Source organism: Emys orbicularis, chromosome 4 (genome assembly GCF_028017835.1).
Source record: "Emys orbicularis isolate rEmyOrb1 chromosome 4, rEmyOrb1.hap1, whole genome shotgun sequence".
NCBI classification, from domain to species: domain Eukaryota; kingdom Metazoa; phylum Chordata; order Testudines; family Emydidae; genus Emys; species Emys orbicularis.
Window position 1 is genome coordinate 12,475,807 of NC_088686.1, and position 16,834 is coordinate 12,492,640.

The window sequence follows — 16,834 nt, forward strand, 5'->3', positions numbered from 1 at the left end:
AAAAGAGAAACTGAGATTCCCCTCCCATTCTTTCAAACAACAATTAATCTTTGTTAATTCCAGCTGTAGACCAGGAAGCAGCTGCATTTTTGTAAAGCAGCAATAAAGAGGCTTTATTTGCCTGGGTGAGAAGCTGAACACCTGTGGCCTTCACTCTTGAACGTCAATCATCATCTAAAAAACTCTAGCAGACTCTTATTTAGTTTCCTACAACTCTATCATTCTTGTGTTAGAAAAACCTGTATATGAAGCAGACATGACTCTAGCCTTGCCTCCCCTAAATGTGAAACACACCCCCATGCAGAAAGCCAGGGTAAAGCCTACATTGAGGGCATTCTGCATCGGAGTGAATTCCACCCTTATTGAGTAGAGTGGGTCCAGCGAATTCAGCCCTTTTTCTATTTGCAGATTATCCACAAAGAGACTGTGATTTTTACAGAGGTTTTCATTACCCAACATCAGGTGTATGTGAACAAATTCCAGCCACTGGGGGTTCAACCAGCAGCAAGTGGGTGAGCCAGAAAACCAGCCATTCGCCAAACGCTTGCACAAAGATATGTTTGTGTGACTGTCCACGCCCCTAAGGTTGCGGGCGGCGTGGACTATCCGCCACCGTCTGTCAACTAGCCCTTTAATCCAGGGCTGTATAGCCTAGCGGCCAAAGTCTATGACGTCCCCTTTGCCTCAAGGGGACGCAGCCTAACGGCAAGAGTCTGGAACCCAGCCCGTGGCTACCGGGCGGGAGGGCCTATAGGGGGGAGGGATAGCTCAGTGGTTTGAGCATTGGCCTGCTAAACCCAGGGTTGTGAGTTCAATCCTTGAGGGGGCCACTTGGGGATCTGGGGCAAAATCAGTACTTGGTCCTGCTAGTGAAGGCAGGGGGCTGGACTCGATGACCTTTCAAGGTTGCTTCCAGTTCTAGGAGATGGGATATCTCCATTAATTATTATTATTATTATTATTATTATTAGGCCAGAGTCCCCAAAAGCCACCCTCGGGAGGAGGGTAGCGTGGCCTAGCGGCCGGAGTCCCCAAAAGCCACCCTCGGGAGGAGGGTAGCGTGGCCTAGCGGCCGGAGTCCCAAAAGCCACCCTCGGGAGGAGGGTAGCGTGGCCTAGCGGCCGGAGTCCCAAAAGCCACCCTCGGGAGGAGGGTAGCGTGGCCTAGCGGCCGGAGTCCCAAAAGCCACCCTCGGGAGGAGGGTAGCGTGGCCTAGCGGCCGGAGTCCCCAAAAGCCACCCTCGGGAGGAGGGTAGCGTGGCCTAGCGGCCGGAGTCCCCAAAAGCCACCCTCGGGAGGAGGGTAGCGTGGCCTAGCGGCCGGAGTCCCCAAAAGCCACCCTCGGGAGGAGGGTAGCGTGGCCTAGCGGCCGGAGTCCCCAAAAGCCACCCTCGGGAGGAGGGTAGCGTGGCCTAGCGGCCGGAGTCCCCAAAAGCCACCCTCGGGAGGAGGGTAGCATGAGGCTTTTTTACCAACTCAGCGGGGGGGTTCCGACCGAAACACGCTGAGATTCCCCGGGGGGAGGGGGGAAGGTACCACTCTGTCACCCTCCCGGGGTCCCTTCCTACCAGAGTCTCCGCTGGGGTCTCCCAGGAGTCGACGGGTACTTGGTGCTCGGCGAGTTCGGTCGTCCCCTGGGTCTCCACTAAGCACCGGGGCGCCGGCGGGCCGTGGACGGCGTCTCTTCCCGGCGTAGCCACCGGCTGTGGCTGGTCCACCGCAGGAGCTTCCCCGGCAAGTCCTGCGCCTACGGGCTCCACCCCAGACTGAGCCGGTCTCCCTCCCTGTATACTCCTATAGCACTTGGAGCATGCCCAGTCCGCCCAGGGAGGCGGGACTTCCGCTGTCAGTCCCTGGGGCTTAACTCCTTCCGGGTTAAGGCGGGGTTGCCTGGCCCCTCCCTCTAGTCCCTGGGGCTTAACTCCTTCTGGGCTAAGGCGGGGTTGCCTGGCCCCGCCACACACCCTCCCCCTTAAGAAGGACCGTCCCCGGGGCTGGTCCGTCTCTCCACCCTCCTTTCCCTGTCTAGAAAAGAAATCCGCGTTAGCATGCGCCTTACCCGGACGATGAAACACGCGGAAGTTGTACGGTTGGAGGGACAGGTACCAGCGCATAATTCGGGGGTTCGCATCCTTCATGCTGTGTATCCATCTGAGGGGGGCGTGGTCGGTGATCAATTTGAAGGTATTCCCCAGTAAGTAATAGCGCAGGGCATCAATGGCCCATTTCGCCGCCAGGGCCTCTTTCTCGATTGTCGCGTAGTGTTTCTCGGGGGGGAGTAGTTTTCGGCTTAGATATAGGACTGGGTGTTCCTCCCCCTCCCATTCCTGGGAGAGGACCGCCCCTAAGCTTATCTCTGACGCATCTGTTTGGAGAATGAACTCCTTTGAAAAATCGGGGTGTCGCAAGACCGGCTCCTGCACGAGTCGGTCTTTCAGCGTCCTGAAGGCCTTGTCACACAGGTCGGACCATTGTACCTGTTGTGGCTGGGAGTTTTTTGTCAGGTCCGATAGGGGTGCAGCTATGGACGCAAAGTCTGGTACAAAGTGACGATAGTACCCGGCTAGTCCCAAGAACTGGCGTACCTGTTTCTTCGTCGTGGGCGTAGCTGTGTCCATAAGGGCTTGTATCTTATTGATTTGGGGGCGCAACTTCCCTCCCCCTACGACATACCCAAGGTAAGTCACCGCTTCCTGGCCGAGATGGCATTTCGCCGGATTGGCCGTGAGCCCAGCTTCTCGGAGGGCCTGGAGGACTCCCCTGAGGTGGCGAAGGTGGTCTTTCCAGCTGCGACTGTAGATCACGATGTCATCTATATATGCCACTGCGTATTGATCGTGAGGCAACAAGAGCTTATTCATCAGCCGCTGAAACGTTGCTGCAGCGCCGTGTAACCCGAATGGCATGGTTACAAAGTGGAAGAGGCCGAAGGGTGTTGGGAAGGCCGTTTTCTCTCGGGAATTGGGCGTAAGGGGGATTTGCCAGTATCCTTTGGTTAAATCTAGGGTCGACAAATACCTCGCTCCCCCGAGTCATTCTAGGAGTTCTTCTACCCGGGGCATTGGGTATGCGTCAAACCTAGAGATGGCATTAACCTTCCGGAAATCGATACAGAATCGAGTGGTCCCATCGGGCTTCGGGACCAGAACAATGGGACTACGCCATTCACTCTTCGACTCCTCGACTACACCCATTTCAAGCATTGTGTCCAACTCTTGTCGCACTGTGGCCCACATCTTCCGTGGTATGGGACGATGGTTATCTCTCACCTTCTGGCCTGGCGTCGTCGCGATATGGTGGCTCGTCAGGTTGGTTTGTCCCGGGTGGGTTGATAGCACATCGGGGAAGTCCTTTACCAGTTGCAATATTTGGTCTCGCTGTGCCTGGGTAAGGCCGGCCCCGAGTGTCGCTGGCTTGTGGTCTAAGGGTTCCCCTGCTAGGGGTCCCAATTCTGGGTCTGGGGGCGAGAAGGTGATGAACAAGGATTCCCTAACCTTCCAGGCCTTTAAGAGATTCACATGGTAAGTCCGGGTGTCCTTCCGTCGTCCGACTTCATAATCTACGGGTCCGACCCGTCGGATCACCTCGTATGGTCCCTGCCACTTGGCCAGGAGCTTTGATTCCGCCGAGGGTAGCAAGAGTAACACTCGGTCCCCGGGGTTAAAGCTACGTGCCTTAGCCCCTCTGTTATATAGTCGAACCTGCGTCTCTTGGGCCTGTCGCAGATGCTCCCGGGCAAAAACCCCCAAGGTTTGGAGCCGTTCTCGCAGACGTAGCACATACTGGGTGGTTCCGAGCACGCGAGTCTCCTGAGTCTCCCAGTCTTCCCTTAAGAGGTCCAGGATCCCTCGGGGCTGCCTGCCGTACAGAAGTTCGAAGGGCGAGAACCCAGTTGACGCTTGGGGTACTTCTCTTATGGCGAACAGCAGGGCTGGCAATAATGTATCCCAATGGCTGGGGTCTTCCTCTACGAACTTCCACAGCATGGACTTCAGGGTCCCATTAAAACGCTCTACCAGCCCGTCTGTCTGGGGATGGTAAACTGACGTTCGGAGCGTCCGTATATTCAGGAGGCGGCACAATTCTGCTATCAATTTCGAGGATACGTTAGTACCCTGATCAGTCAGCATCTCCGCGGGTATCCCGACCCTAGCGAAGACCTTCACGAGTTCGGTGGCAATCACCGGTGCCGTGGCCGCTCGGAGGGGAACAGCCTCGGGATACCGGGTTGCATAGTCCACGATTACTAAAATAAATAGATTCCCTGTCTTGCTTCTTTCTAAGGGTCCCACTAAATCCATTCCGATACGTTCAAAGGGTACGCCGACCACCGGCATGGGTATTAACGGGGCTCGGGGTACACCTTTTGGTCCCGCCCGTTGGCATTCTGGGCAGGATGCGCAATATTCTCGGACTTCTTGGTGAATGCCGGGCCAAAAGAAACGGCGGGCCACCCTCTGAAGGGTCTTCTCCCGCCCCAGATGTCCAGCCCATGGGTTGGCATGTGCCAAATGTAGTAGTCCTCGTCGCAACCTCTGGGGAACCAATAGCTGTCGGAGGACCTCAGGCGTATGTGGCTCCTGCACCACCCGATATAGGCGGTCCTGTTGGACCTCGAACCGTGGCCCCTGCGGAAGTCTTGGAGGTACGTCCTCTCCCGCTCCGGGGACAATGGCCTGCTCCCAAGCCCGACTCAGCGTTGGGTCCTCTCTCTGCTCCCTCACAAAGTCAATATCTCGTTCCAACTCCCTCTGAGTCTCTTCCATGGGTTGATGTTGGGCTTCGGCGGGCGTCTGTCCCGCTGTAGACGTCCCCTCCCCGGGGTCTGTCTCTGGCGTGTGTCCGAGGAGTTCCTTTCCTGGAGACGTAGCTCCTTCGATTTGCGGAGCTGACAGTTGATACTGTTGGAGGACCTCCCTAAACTCGGGCCAATCCCGTCCCAGCACTACGGGGTAGGCCAATCTGGGGGCTATGCCCACGTGGAGGACTTCCTCCCGCTGCCCTATCCCGATCCTCACCCAGGCGGTGGGATAAGGGCGAATGTCCCCATGTACACACTGTAAGTGTATCTTATCCCCTGCCAGTCTAAGGTTCGGGACCAGCCCCTCCCGTACGAGGGTCTGACTACATCCTGAGTCTACGAGAGCCCTCGTGTGGATCCCCTCGACCTGCACCAGAACCACCAATTTCCCTGGGCCCCTTTTCCGGGCTCTATGACCGGCAACCCATACTTGTCCATAGTTACAATCCATAAAAGGACATTCCTGCTGAAAATGTCCCTCTTGTCCGCACTCCCAGCAGCGGTTCCGGCCCTCCGCGGGTCCGTTGTCGTCCCTTGTTGGGCTTCGTCCCCCTTGGGGTGGCCGTTCTCTTCGACTCGGCCTCCGAGGGACTTCCCGCCTGGGTCCGGGATTGTGGAGGTTAGTAGGTGCGGGTCAGATAGGGGGGCAGGTTCCCGAGCCCCCGCTCCCCAAGAGCTTCCTCTGTCTGGGCCTTCTCCCCGGTTCAGGTTTCCGGACCTACGGGGGTGAGTCTGGGCTTCCTCAGCTGCTAAGTAATCCTCCATCAGGCCCACCGCCGCGGACAGGGTGGCCGGTCGGTGACGCTGTACCCATGCTTTCCGTCCTTCTGGGAGGATCTGAGTGAACTGTTCGAGGGCCACCCTTTCCGCTACGTGTGGCCCGGTCAAGCCCTCAGGCTCCAACCATCTCCAACAGAGGTCCTGTACCCGTTGGGCCACGGCCCGAGGCCGAGCTCCAGGAGGGTACCGTTCTTTACGGAGGCGCTGGCGGTACGTCTCGGGGTTAATGCCGGTCTGGTCTAAGATGGCCGCTTTCACCCGGGGGTAGTCCAAGGCCTCTCGGGAATCCAGGTTACGGTAGGCCATCTGCGCCGGTCCCGTTAAATAGGGGGCCAACATCGTGGCCCAGTGTTCTGGGGGCCACCGAGCAGCGGTGGCGACCCGCTCGAATGTCACCAGGAATGCTTCCGGGTCGTCGCCTGGTCCCATCTTTGTGAGGCGGACCGTTAGTCCCCCCAGGTGGTCCACAAGCCCCGCGCCTGTGGTGTTGGGGGCGGGAACTCCTGGCGGTCCCATTACCGTAGCTATTTGTTGGACCAGGCGCTCTTGTTGTCCTTGGTATTGGGTGGCCAACTCCCGAAGGAGTTACTGCTGTCGTTCCTGGTGCTGGGTCGTCTGTAGCTGCTGCTGGCTGGCCATCTGTTGCAGCAGGTGTGCCTGTTGTTGTCGCTGTTGGGCCACCTGTTCTTGCTGGTTCTCCAGCAACCACTTTACAAGTTTCTCGGCATCCATCTTAGACGGCGGGAGGGGTTCCGTCGTCTAGACTCCGAGTATTGGACCTCTTAGCAGGTCCGGGGCCATGCCCACATTCTCCACCAAGTGTGACTGTCCACGCCCCTAAGGTTGCGGGCAGCGTGGACTATCCGCCACCGTCTGTCAACTAGCCCTTTAATCCAGGGCTGTATAGCCTAGTGGCCAAAGTCTATGACGTCCCCTTTGCCTCAAGGGGACGCAGCCTAACGGCAAGAGTCTGGAACCCAGCCCGTGGCTACCGGGCGGGAGGGCCTATAGGCCAGAGTCCCCAAAAGCCACCCTCGGGAGGAGGGTAGCGTGGCCTATAGGCCGGAGTCCCCAAAAGCCACCCTCGGGAGGAGGGTAGCGTGGCCTATAGGCCGGAGTCCCCAAAAGCCACCCTCGGGAGGAGGGTAGCGTGGCCTATAGGCCGGAGTCCCCAAAAGCCACCCTCGGGAGGAGGGTAGCGTGGCCTAGCGGCCGGAGTCCCCAAAAGCCACCCTCGGGAGGAGGGTAGCGTGGCCTATAGGCCGGAGTCCCCAAAAGCCACCCTCGGGAGGAGGGTAGCGTGGCCTAGCGGCCGGAGTCCCCAAAAGCCACCCTCGGGAGGAGGGTAGCGTGGCCTAGCGGCCGGAGTCCCCAAAAGCCACCCTCGGGAAGAGGGTAGCGTGGCCTAGCGGCCAGAGTCCCAAAAGCCACCCTCGGGAGGAGGGTAGCGTGAGGCTTTTTTACCAACTCAGCGGGGGGGTTCCGACCGAAACACGCTGAGATTCCCCGGGGGGGGGGAAGGTACCACTCTGTCACCCTCCCGGGGTCCCTTCCTACCAGAGTCTCCGCTGGGGTCTCCCAGGAGTCGACGGGTACTTGGTGCTCGGCGAGTTCGGTCGTCCCCTGGGTCTCCTCTAAGCACCGGGGCGCCGGCGGGCCGTGGACGGCGTCTCTTCCCGGCGTAGCCACCGGCTGTGGCTGGTCCGCCACAGGAGCTTCCCCGGCAGGTCCTGCGCCTACGGGCTCCACCCCAGACTGAGCCGGTCTCCCTCCCTGTATACTCCTATAGCACTTGGAGCATGCCCAGTCCGCCCAGGGAGGCGGGACTTCCGCTGTCAGTCCCTGGGGCTTAACTCCTTCCGGGTTAAGGCGGGGTTGCCTGGCCCCTCCCTCTAGTCCCTGGGGCTTAACTCCTTCTGGGCTAAGGCGGGGTTGCCTGGCCCCGCCACAGTTTGCATGAACAAATCGCTAATAAAAAGGGAACACATACAGATGCAGCAAACAGCTGCTCAGAATTCAATCCAGTGCTCCTAACCATGTTTCACAGTATTTGCCTGGGACTGCAGCATCAGCAGAAGAGAAATGGAAAGGAGGCTTATGGGCAATATATCCAGGGGAATGGTGGGAGGAGAAGAGAATGAATTGAAAAGAGAAAGAGATGAACTGAAGAGTGAATGTAGGGAAGGTGATTGATTTTACACAGAAAGCTTTTATCATATTAAAGACAGCTAGAGACACACAGCTAGAAGCAATTTCTGTAGGCACCACGTGGGTGATGCGACTGTAAATGGGAGAGGAGGTTGGTCCATGACAGTCCCTCCATCAAGATGCGGTGTGTGCTGTACTCGGCTTTGAGATCCCCCTGCCTCAATCCTATACAACACAGGTAACTCTGTTACTCTACACAGTGTGATGCCACGTAACGCCCATGAATATCCAGTGAAGAATGCAAATGAACATGTCACTGACCAAAATGAAAGGCAGCATTGTCTTTGAAAAGGAGCAACACTGAAGTACCTTTAAAAATCTGGGTCTAGGTGACTTGCTCAGGGCCATCAAGTACTGAAGCCAAGTACTGAACCCTGATCACTGGGCTCCTAGCCTATAAGGCTGAACCACAAAACCATCCTTTCTTTGAAGGGCTTTGAGTTCCTCAAATGAAAGACACTACCGAAGCATTATTATTAATACCAGAGTATCATTCACAAGCACAGTCTTGAATACCACACACAAGACTTTAGCAGAGGTGCAGCAGTATTACTAAATGCAGCAACTACACAAAATATGGATTTATTACATTAAAAATGATGCGCACTGAACAGCCAGAATATGGTCAGTAAAGAATATCTATTTCATTCCTTTCACTTGTGAGAAACACTTTCATAATGTACTTCCACTTGGGGCTCTTGAGAGCTATATACATTTTTCACATCTTGAAAGACAGATAATAATCACCTTCCTGGAGGAACTATCCCATCCCTTTTCTAGTCTGCTCTGGCAGCTTCTTTAAACTACACTTTGAATCAAAGATCACTTTTTCCTTTCGTGCACAGAAATCTCATATCTTAAAAAAAGCCAGATACACATGGATTTGTTAATGTTGTGCTTGTAAACAGGCTGTAAGGTAATAGCTACACAGTCACATGTTCTGTACCCGGATCTCCGCTTCATTCACTCAGAACTGATGGGATTTGTGAATTATGGGTTAGATCTTTGACCCCCGTAGCACCAAAAAAAGCTAGAAAGTTGCCCTGACAGAGCATCCCGGGATTCCCATGCATCGGGGAATTCCTGGCTGGTGTCAAGAGGAAGGAACTATGGCGTTAAGGCTGTGATTTCACTGGAAATGCTACAGCTGCGCCACGGTAGCGTTTCAGTGTAGACACTGACTACAGTGATGGGAGGCGTTCTCCTGTCCCTGTACTTTATCCAACTTCCCAGGAGGCAGTCGCTAAGTCGACGGAAGAGTTCTTCTACTGCCCTAGCACTGTCTACACCAGGGATTAGGTTGGCTTAACAACATCAATCGGGGTGTGGATATTTCATACTCCTGAGTGATGTAGCTGGGTTGACCTAACCTTTCAGGATAGACCTGGCCTTAGTCACCTTTGCCCCATCTTAGGTCCTGCCCCAAACATAGCTCATCCAGACTTCTGTCATCTTCCAACAAGTTCAAAGGATCTTTCTTTACAAATTCAATTAAACCACCCAATCACACGTTCTGTATGCACTGAGTATCTTAAAATCATGCGTTGGCGGTAGAGGAGAGGTCTACAGAAAGCACCACAGCAGTGTCAGGCTATTTCCAGAAAACAGATCAGGACTTCCTTTTCCTCACTGACAGTGGCGACCTGCCTGCAGGGCCTGTCACTTGGTAAATGTTGAGACGTTCTTGTTCTGTCGTGTGCCTCTTACTACGGCAGAGCTATTGATATGGCTACTGTAAGAGCCAGAAGACAATTCACTGCATTATTTTGGAGTTTGTTTCTGCTTCGTGACTTCTTATTTTTTAAAGGGTAAAAGCTGTGGGCTGGAGCTGGGGAAGCTAGGGCCCTGATTCAGCAAATCACTCAAGCAAGTGTGTAATCCCAACCTGATCCGACAAAGCACATGCTTAACGTTAAACGCAGGATTAAATCCAATTGGCTTAAAGTTAAGCATGTGCTTAAGTGCTTTGCTGAATCAGGCCTCAAATTGTCAAAGTAAATCACTAAAAACTGGAAGCTTCTATATCAAGCTAACAAAATAAATGTCTTATTTTCTACATCTGCACATACACATGGCCACATTCACTCCTTCATCCCAGAGCGCTAAGTAAGGTCACGGTGCCGTGATAAAGCTACACAGTGACGTGGTAGTAAGCCATACTCTGCATTCACTGTAAGAATCCAGGTAAAGTATTCAGCTGGGTATCCCGTAGAGAGGACAGGACTGCTGTTGATGGCACTGGACAGCTCCCTCTGCACGTGGTCCTGATGCTGCCAATCACCAGACATCCTGGCCGCACTGGCAGCTTGCCAAAAAATGTCTGCACACAGCAAAGCCCTATGGCATAATAATATGCAGCATCTGGACTGATGTAAGTTGATATCAGGGGGCATATTCTGCAGCAGCATCTAGATTCTTTCCCGATCCCTGTCAGCCAGGCTAGGCGGTTCAGACTCACCTATGCACTGTTCATGCTGCAGGGTGTTCATTCCGCTCAGAGTGCGTCTGCCGACCAGGATCCTAGCAGGGACCCAGAGAACACCTCTCTGCAGCCCCTGTGGAGTCTTAGTCTCAGGTGAGGCTTGTGCTAAGATCTCTGCAATAGACTCTTACTATCCTTAAGTGCTTAGATACTACAGTGATGAGTGCTAGAGAAAGACCTAAGATAAACAGAATCATAGAATATCAGGGTTGGAAGGGACCTCAGGAGATCATCTAGTCCAACCCGCTGCTCAAAGCAGGACCAATCCCCAGACAGATTTTTGCCCCAGATCCCTAAATGGCCCCCCCTCAAGGATTGAATTTACAATGCTGGGTTTAGCAGGCCAATGCTCAAACCACTGAGCTATCCCTCCCCCCTACTGAGAGGTAACACATTGGTGAACACGAGGGTGGCCAACAGTCCAGTCGAAAAAGGGACCCAACAGTGTCCGGTCGGATCTACTGCGGGCGGGGGAAGCGCAGAGTCATCACCCGTGTCAGGCCCTACTCAGCCAGGGCCACCTCCTAGCTGTGTCGTGCGGCTGCAGCTCCCAGCCCCAGCTCTGCAGGCGAGTCCCTCCCAACCCACACAGGAGGGGAAGAGCAGCAAGTGATGGGGGGAGGGGGAAAGAGCAGTGAATGAGGGTGGGGCCTCAGGAGGAAGGGGCTGGGCAGGGGCAGGGGCAGGGCCTTGGAGGAAGGGGCACAGTAGGCGTGGGGCCTCAGGGGGAAGGGGCAGGGCAGGGAAGGTTCCATTTTTTATATATTACAAAGTTTCCGGTTTTTATATACTATAAAATTGGCAATTCTAGTGAACACGCTTGTCCACACAGAAGGGATGGTTATTGTGTCTCCAGTTCTCCCTTTCCTCTCCCACCCTGCCTGCTGGTGTGCATTGCCTATCACTCAAGGTCAGAACCTGGAATCTCTTTTCTGGGCCAGTGCAGCCATGGTGCACAATGGACACTCTTACCCTTGCAAATCCTATAGGGACCTAACAGAAAAGAAGGGCAACCTCTTCCTTAGCTTACGAGCCAGGGAGTTTTTACACACTTCTATACATTTTAAATTGGGGAATGATGGCATCAAGTTATACACAAATCACCTTATACACAGGAAGATATGGTATTAGTTTTTGGAAAGGGCCCATCCATATTGGGAGTAGGCAGGACAGAGAACTATCTTCTCTTATTCCTAAAGAGGGGCCCAAGCTCTAGATGAGATCAACTACATACAGGCAGATGGGAAAACTCACCCCTGTAAATTAGCATATTCAGAAGGATCTCAATTTCTAATGCTACATTTCATGCAATGTAAACTTTTTGTAAAATATCAGGGGGTAGCCGTGTTAGTCTGTATCTACAAAAACAACAAGGAGTCTGGTGGCACCTTAAAGACTAACAGATTTATTTGGGCATAAGCTTTCGTGGATAAAAACCTCACTTCTTCGGATGCATAGAGTGAAAGTTACAGATGCAGGCATTATATACTGACACATGGAGAGCAGGGAGTTACTTTTTTTGTAAAATGCGTATTTTAGCAAGGATCAAAATATTAGTTAATGATAGAGTACAGCGCCGCTAGAATAAATAAAACCTTTTACTTCTTTAGCTACTTTTTTTAGAATGAATAGACAAAAGAAAGTCTTACTCTGCAGACTGATAGGACTGTCATACGCACACGCACGTTTTCCATAGCTTCACGCTCACATACTGTACCAGTTGGAGTAAAGACATTTCCTAGAAAATACTGTGTTTCTGCCTTTTTGTAAGATCAGCTATTATGTCACTCATTGATCTTCATCATTATATTTCACAGACATTATATCTTTATTTCATCTTCCCATTACTTCACACTGGAAATACACTTTGTTCTCTAATGGGTGAAATTCATCCCTGTCGTGCGGGCCCGCAAGAGGCCTATGCACTACTCTTTACTTGGAGGACTTAGAGTGAAATCCTGGCTCCACTGAAGTCAATTTAGAATATCAATCTATTCGATATCTATATACTTAATATGTATAATGTCTGGATTCTCAGAATAACAACTGTACAAAACAGTGCAAAGTAAGAGATACTAATTTTTAAAAATCACTAAAATAATTTCAGAATATATTTTAACCTAAATAAAGTAACATGGTAAAATCTCCCACCCAAGATTTTCAAAAGTGACTAGTGATTATGGGTGTGCCAAGATTTGAAGTCCCCATCTTGAGACACCCGAAGGGCGGCTGATTTTTCAGAGCAACCACCCTTTAAGATGTCTTACGTTTGCACCCAAAAACTGAGTCAGCTAAAATCACTAGTCTTTCTGTATTGCCAGTTGCAAGCCCTCAAAAATCGCAATTCAGGTTCCAAATATCATGACACTGGCTTAAAGATCATGAGATTTTTTTTTAAATAGTGTTGTTTTTATTTGCTTTCTAGTTTTTGACTATTTAGGTGAACTCGGGTCACATTTTCAAGCTTTTCTCTGCAACCATGAGGACCAGAAGCTTATTTTGGTTTGTTTTTTCAAATGAAAGCCACATTTCACACCTAATCACCTGCTTCTAGTCCCTGGGGCTCTAAGAAAAACACCATATATCAAGAGGCTTGCAATATAATCATGAGTGTTGGCCTCCAAGCGTGTTTTCTGAAATCTGTAACGTGTTCAATTTGTAGGATATTTAAGCCCCTGCTCCTGCACTGAGCGCAATGCAGGAAACCCTCCTGCACCCAGGCAAAGCCCCACCGACTTCAGCAACCTACCTATGCAGAATTGCAATATCAGGGCCTCACTCAACCATGCATTTTGATACACAGTGTACGTAGAAGAAGGCTGTATTGAAGCAGATATAAAAACCCCGTTTTGCTGCCAAAGCAAACCTGAGGCAACATGCTTAAGTCTTTACCCCCTATCCATATTTAGCAAATCTCTTGATTGTTCTCCACTGGAGTTTTTTTTTTTTTTTTTTGCCAGACTTCAGGAATAGGCCCACCTTGATCAGGTTTCACTGATCAGTGGATTGAACCATCACATTACTTCCACATGTTTTTATTCCTGTTTGGTGTGTCTTCCTAGCTACTCTTCAGAAAGTCCTGGCTTGACTGTGTTGCTAGAGACACATCAAATGACCTACCTACTCTATTGCCCAATGTACCTAGCACACTGCTGGTACCCTACAAATAATCTCATGCGGTGGATTTACTCAGTTTGTTTGTTTCCCAGCTGCATGCGACCGAAGAATTTTGTATTGTGTTTCATTGTCTGGCTAGTCTCTCTCATATCAAGTATAAAGCCTGTGAGCATGTGTCTAGTATTGGCACTTTGTTGGTTGATCCTCGGTTTATTCTTGCCATTAAGGCTGGCTGGTTGTGTTGTACCTTTTAGAAGTGGTTATCTTCTTTGATTCCACAAAGAGTTTAAACAGCCATAGAAAACAGATTGTTCTTTATTTTTTTTCCACTTAAATTTTTTCCGTTCACAAATGCACTGGCCACTGTTTCAACTTCGGGATTTAGTCACTGCATTTTAAGTATCATGTGTGGCCATTTGAGCTTTTGCAAAATGCAAAATAATTATTAAACAATAAAATCCTAATGTGTAACTTTTGCACAGATGGAAAAAAAGTGAATCACTTTTCATTAGATTAACTTCCATTGTTTAAAAAAATAAATGGTTCTAGAGAGCACCGGGACATTTATAGTTTCACAGAAACATTCTAAAGCTTTCCCAGCTGCCAAAACCCCACTGTTCTTAATTAAAAACATCAAAAGCAAAAATATTTAATTTCTACAAGGAGCACTTGCTTTAATTTTTGCTTCTCCAGCTTAAAAAAGAAAAGCCTTCACCAGAGAAGTTTTATATTAAAGTAGCATGAAGAAAAGTCACTCTGTAATTCATTGCTTTTTTTCTGGAAAAATCTAACCCTATACAATTAAGTTTTGGACGGAAAATGAATATTCTACCTGTCTTATGTTAAAACAGCTACTAGAGAGGAGTGATATATATTTAAACCTTCCCAAAACAAAGTGAAATGCTAAAACTATTTTTTCAGAGCTTCACTCTCTGGACTGAGATTAGCGAGTCAAGCAAAATACCCTCAGACTTCAATGGGAGTTTTGCCCAAGTAATGACTGCAGGACTGAAGCATATAACACAGGGAACATAGACTGTACAATCAGCATTCCTTCTCTTCTTCTGAGCTCTGTCATTTTATCTGTTCTACTGGGCTCGCCTAATTAGCTGGCCTCAACCATGAATTTGTTGTAGCAAATCAGGGTCTAAATCCACGATCTCTCAATCCCTCATTTCAAAAAGCAAAACCAAACCCGTTTAGTTTAACTTGCCAGTAAGTAAAGTATTCAGAGAAGAGAACAAATCATCTCTGTGCGCTACAGGAAGGTAAATTCTAAAATAGTGACTTGTCTCTTCCATAATATCTGACTGTATATGAAAGAGTGGCTCCAGACACAGCTGGAAAACTAATGACTGCGAGAAACCTACCACACCGTATGGTCTGTAAATATGAGCGATGGCTCTGCAGCAGCTCCAGGCATCACAAATCTCCTACGGCTTCAGCAACCCCATGAGCTAACTTACCGGAAAAGACAACTCTACCTGTACAGCAGCTTTATTTTTGGTGGGGGGGAAATTTAAAATCCCATCTGACTTTTAAGGGAGTGTGTGTGGAGGGGGGTATCTTTTAGGCGAGCAGCACCACATGCCATCTATCAAGGAGAGGCGGCTGTGGAGAGCCTCCCGAGTAACTAAATGGGGGTGAAACAGTTTGGGGGTGAGGAGCCGCGCTGCACACCGAGCAGCAGCCGGGCGCTGGGCAGCCGGGCGCTGGGCTGCCGGGCTCCCTCCACGCCTGCTGGCTCCGTTACCCTGCGATTGCCAGAGCTTGGCTAACACGCGAGATCAAAGCAAAGCCCCACCGCGCAGTCACAACCACGCGGAGGAAGCCAGCCAGCCCCGCGCTGCCCTGCAAGCAAACCCCAGCGCCCCCCTCGCATCCCTCCCGCACCCCAAAAATCACGCTCCGGGGCAGCTTTTGCAACCCCCAACCCCCGCCCCATTTGCAAGTGCCGGCCAAAAACTAGCCCCCTGGTTTCCTTTGCCACCACCCCAGGCTGGGGGAGAGGCACTTGCCAAAGCCGGCCCCTCACGCCCACGGCTGCTCCTGCTTCTTTGCAATGCCGCCCCCCGAGGAAAATCCGCCCCCCAGCCAGGGGCGAGCGCGGGGCTTACTTTTCTGGCTGGAGTAGCCGGGGTAATAGCCATAGTAGCCCGTGATCCGTAAGATCCTGTCCTCGATGGTGGCCACCCCGTTGGGCGCTGCCTTGACATCCATGGGGAGCGGCTGGGGGGCAGGTGCGGAGGCGGCGGCGGCTGCTGCTGCTGCCGCAGCTCGTGGTGCAGCCGCTGCTCTGCTCCGGCGCTGGGGCTCTGGCTCCGCCGCCTGGCGCAGGACGGGCTCCCCCCCGCACCGCGGCAGCCGCCGCCGAGCCAGCCTCCCCCGCCGCTGCCAAGCGTCCTGCGGCTCCGCTCGGGCCACGGCTGGCCGGGGAGCCGGGCCACCCCCGCCCGCCCGCGGCTGGGCCACGGCTCGTCCCGCTGCTGGGGGGCTGGAGCACCGGGGTGGGGAGGAGTGCGGTGGGATGGGGCAGCAGGGAGGTGGGGGGCTAGGAACACGTTGGGGGTCAGAGGCTGGGGGGCGTCAGAAGCTGGGGGAACAGGAACACGTTAGGGGTCAGAGGTTGGGAAATGGGGGTCAGGGAGTGTGGGGAGAAGTGCGGTGGGATGGGGTAGCAGGGAGGTGGGGGTCAGGAACACGTTGGGGGTCAGAGGCTGGGGGGCAGGGAAGTGGGGAACAGGAACACGTTGGGGGTCAGAGGCTGGGGGGCAGGGAGGTGGGGAACAGGAACACGTTGGGGGTCAGAGGCTGGGGGCAGGGAAGTGGGGAACAGGAACACGTTGGGGGTCAGAGGCTGGGGGGCAGTGAGGTGGGGAACAGGAACACATTGGGGGTCAGAGGCTGGGGGGCAGGGAGGTGGGGAACAGGAACACGTTGGGGGTCAGAGGCTGGGAGCAGGGAAGTGGGGAACAGGAACACGTTGGGGGTCAGAGGCTGGGGGCAGGGAAGTGGGGAACAGGAACACGTTGGGGGTCAGAGGCTGGGGGGCAGTGAGGTGGGGAACAGGAACACATTGGGGGTCAGAGGCTGGGGGGCAGTGAGGTGGGGAACAGGAACACACTGGGGGTCAGAGGCTGGGGTTTGGAACACTTTGGAGTTGAGGGGGCTTGGACAACAGGGAGACTGGTGATCAGGAGCTTTTTGAGGCCATCATCCACCCCACGGCTGCTCTTTCCCTGTGTGCCCTCCATTCTGGGCAGGAAGGGAGCAGGGTCCTACCGTGCATGGACAATGTAAGGGAAGCCTTTGCGCCTTTCCTCCACCCAACCCTTGAACTGAAAGGGTCAGGAGCCTAGTCCTTTGCTACTCTTCCCAGCTCGGTGCATGATCACAGCTGCTATAGAGAGGGTGGGACATCACAGGGAAATTCATGAGTGTAAAGG

General features: G+C 52.6%; 1 protein-coding gene across 2 annotated transcripts in view; it reads right to left on the bottom strand.

Moving 5' to 3' along the window:
* The window catches only part of SLC35F4 (solute carrier family 35 member F4), a 197,147-nt gene extending 181,539 nt beyond the window's left edge, over positions 1–15,608 (bottom strand). For both annotated transcript variants that reach the window (XM_065404139.1, XM_065404138.1), the window contains exon 1: positions 15,506–15,608. In XM_065404139.1, coding sequence (XP_065260211.1) covers positions 15,506–15,608 — 103 coding nt within the window. The remainder of the gene's footprint in view (positions 1–15,505) is intronic.
* Positions 15,609–16,834: the final 1,226 nt, after the last annotated feature.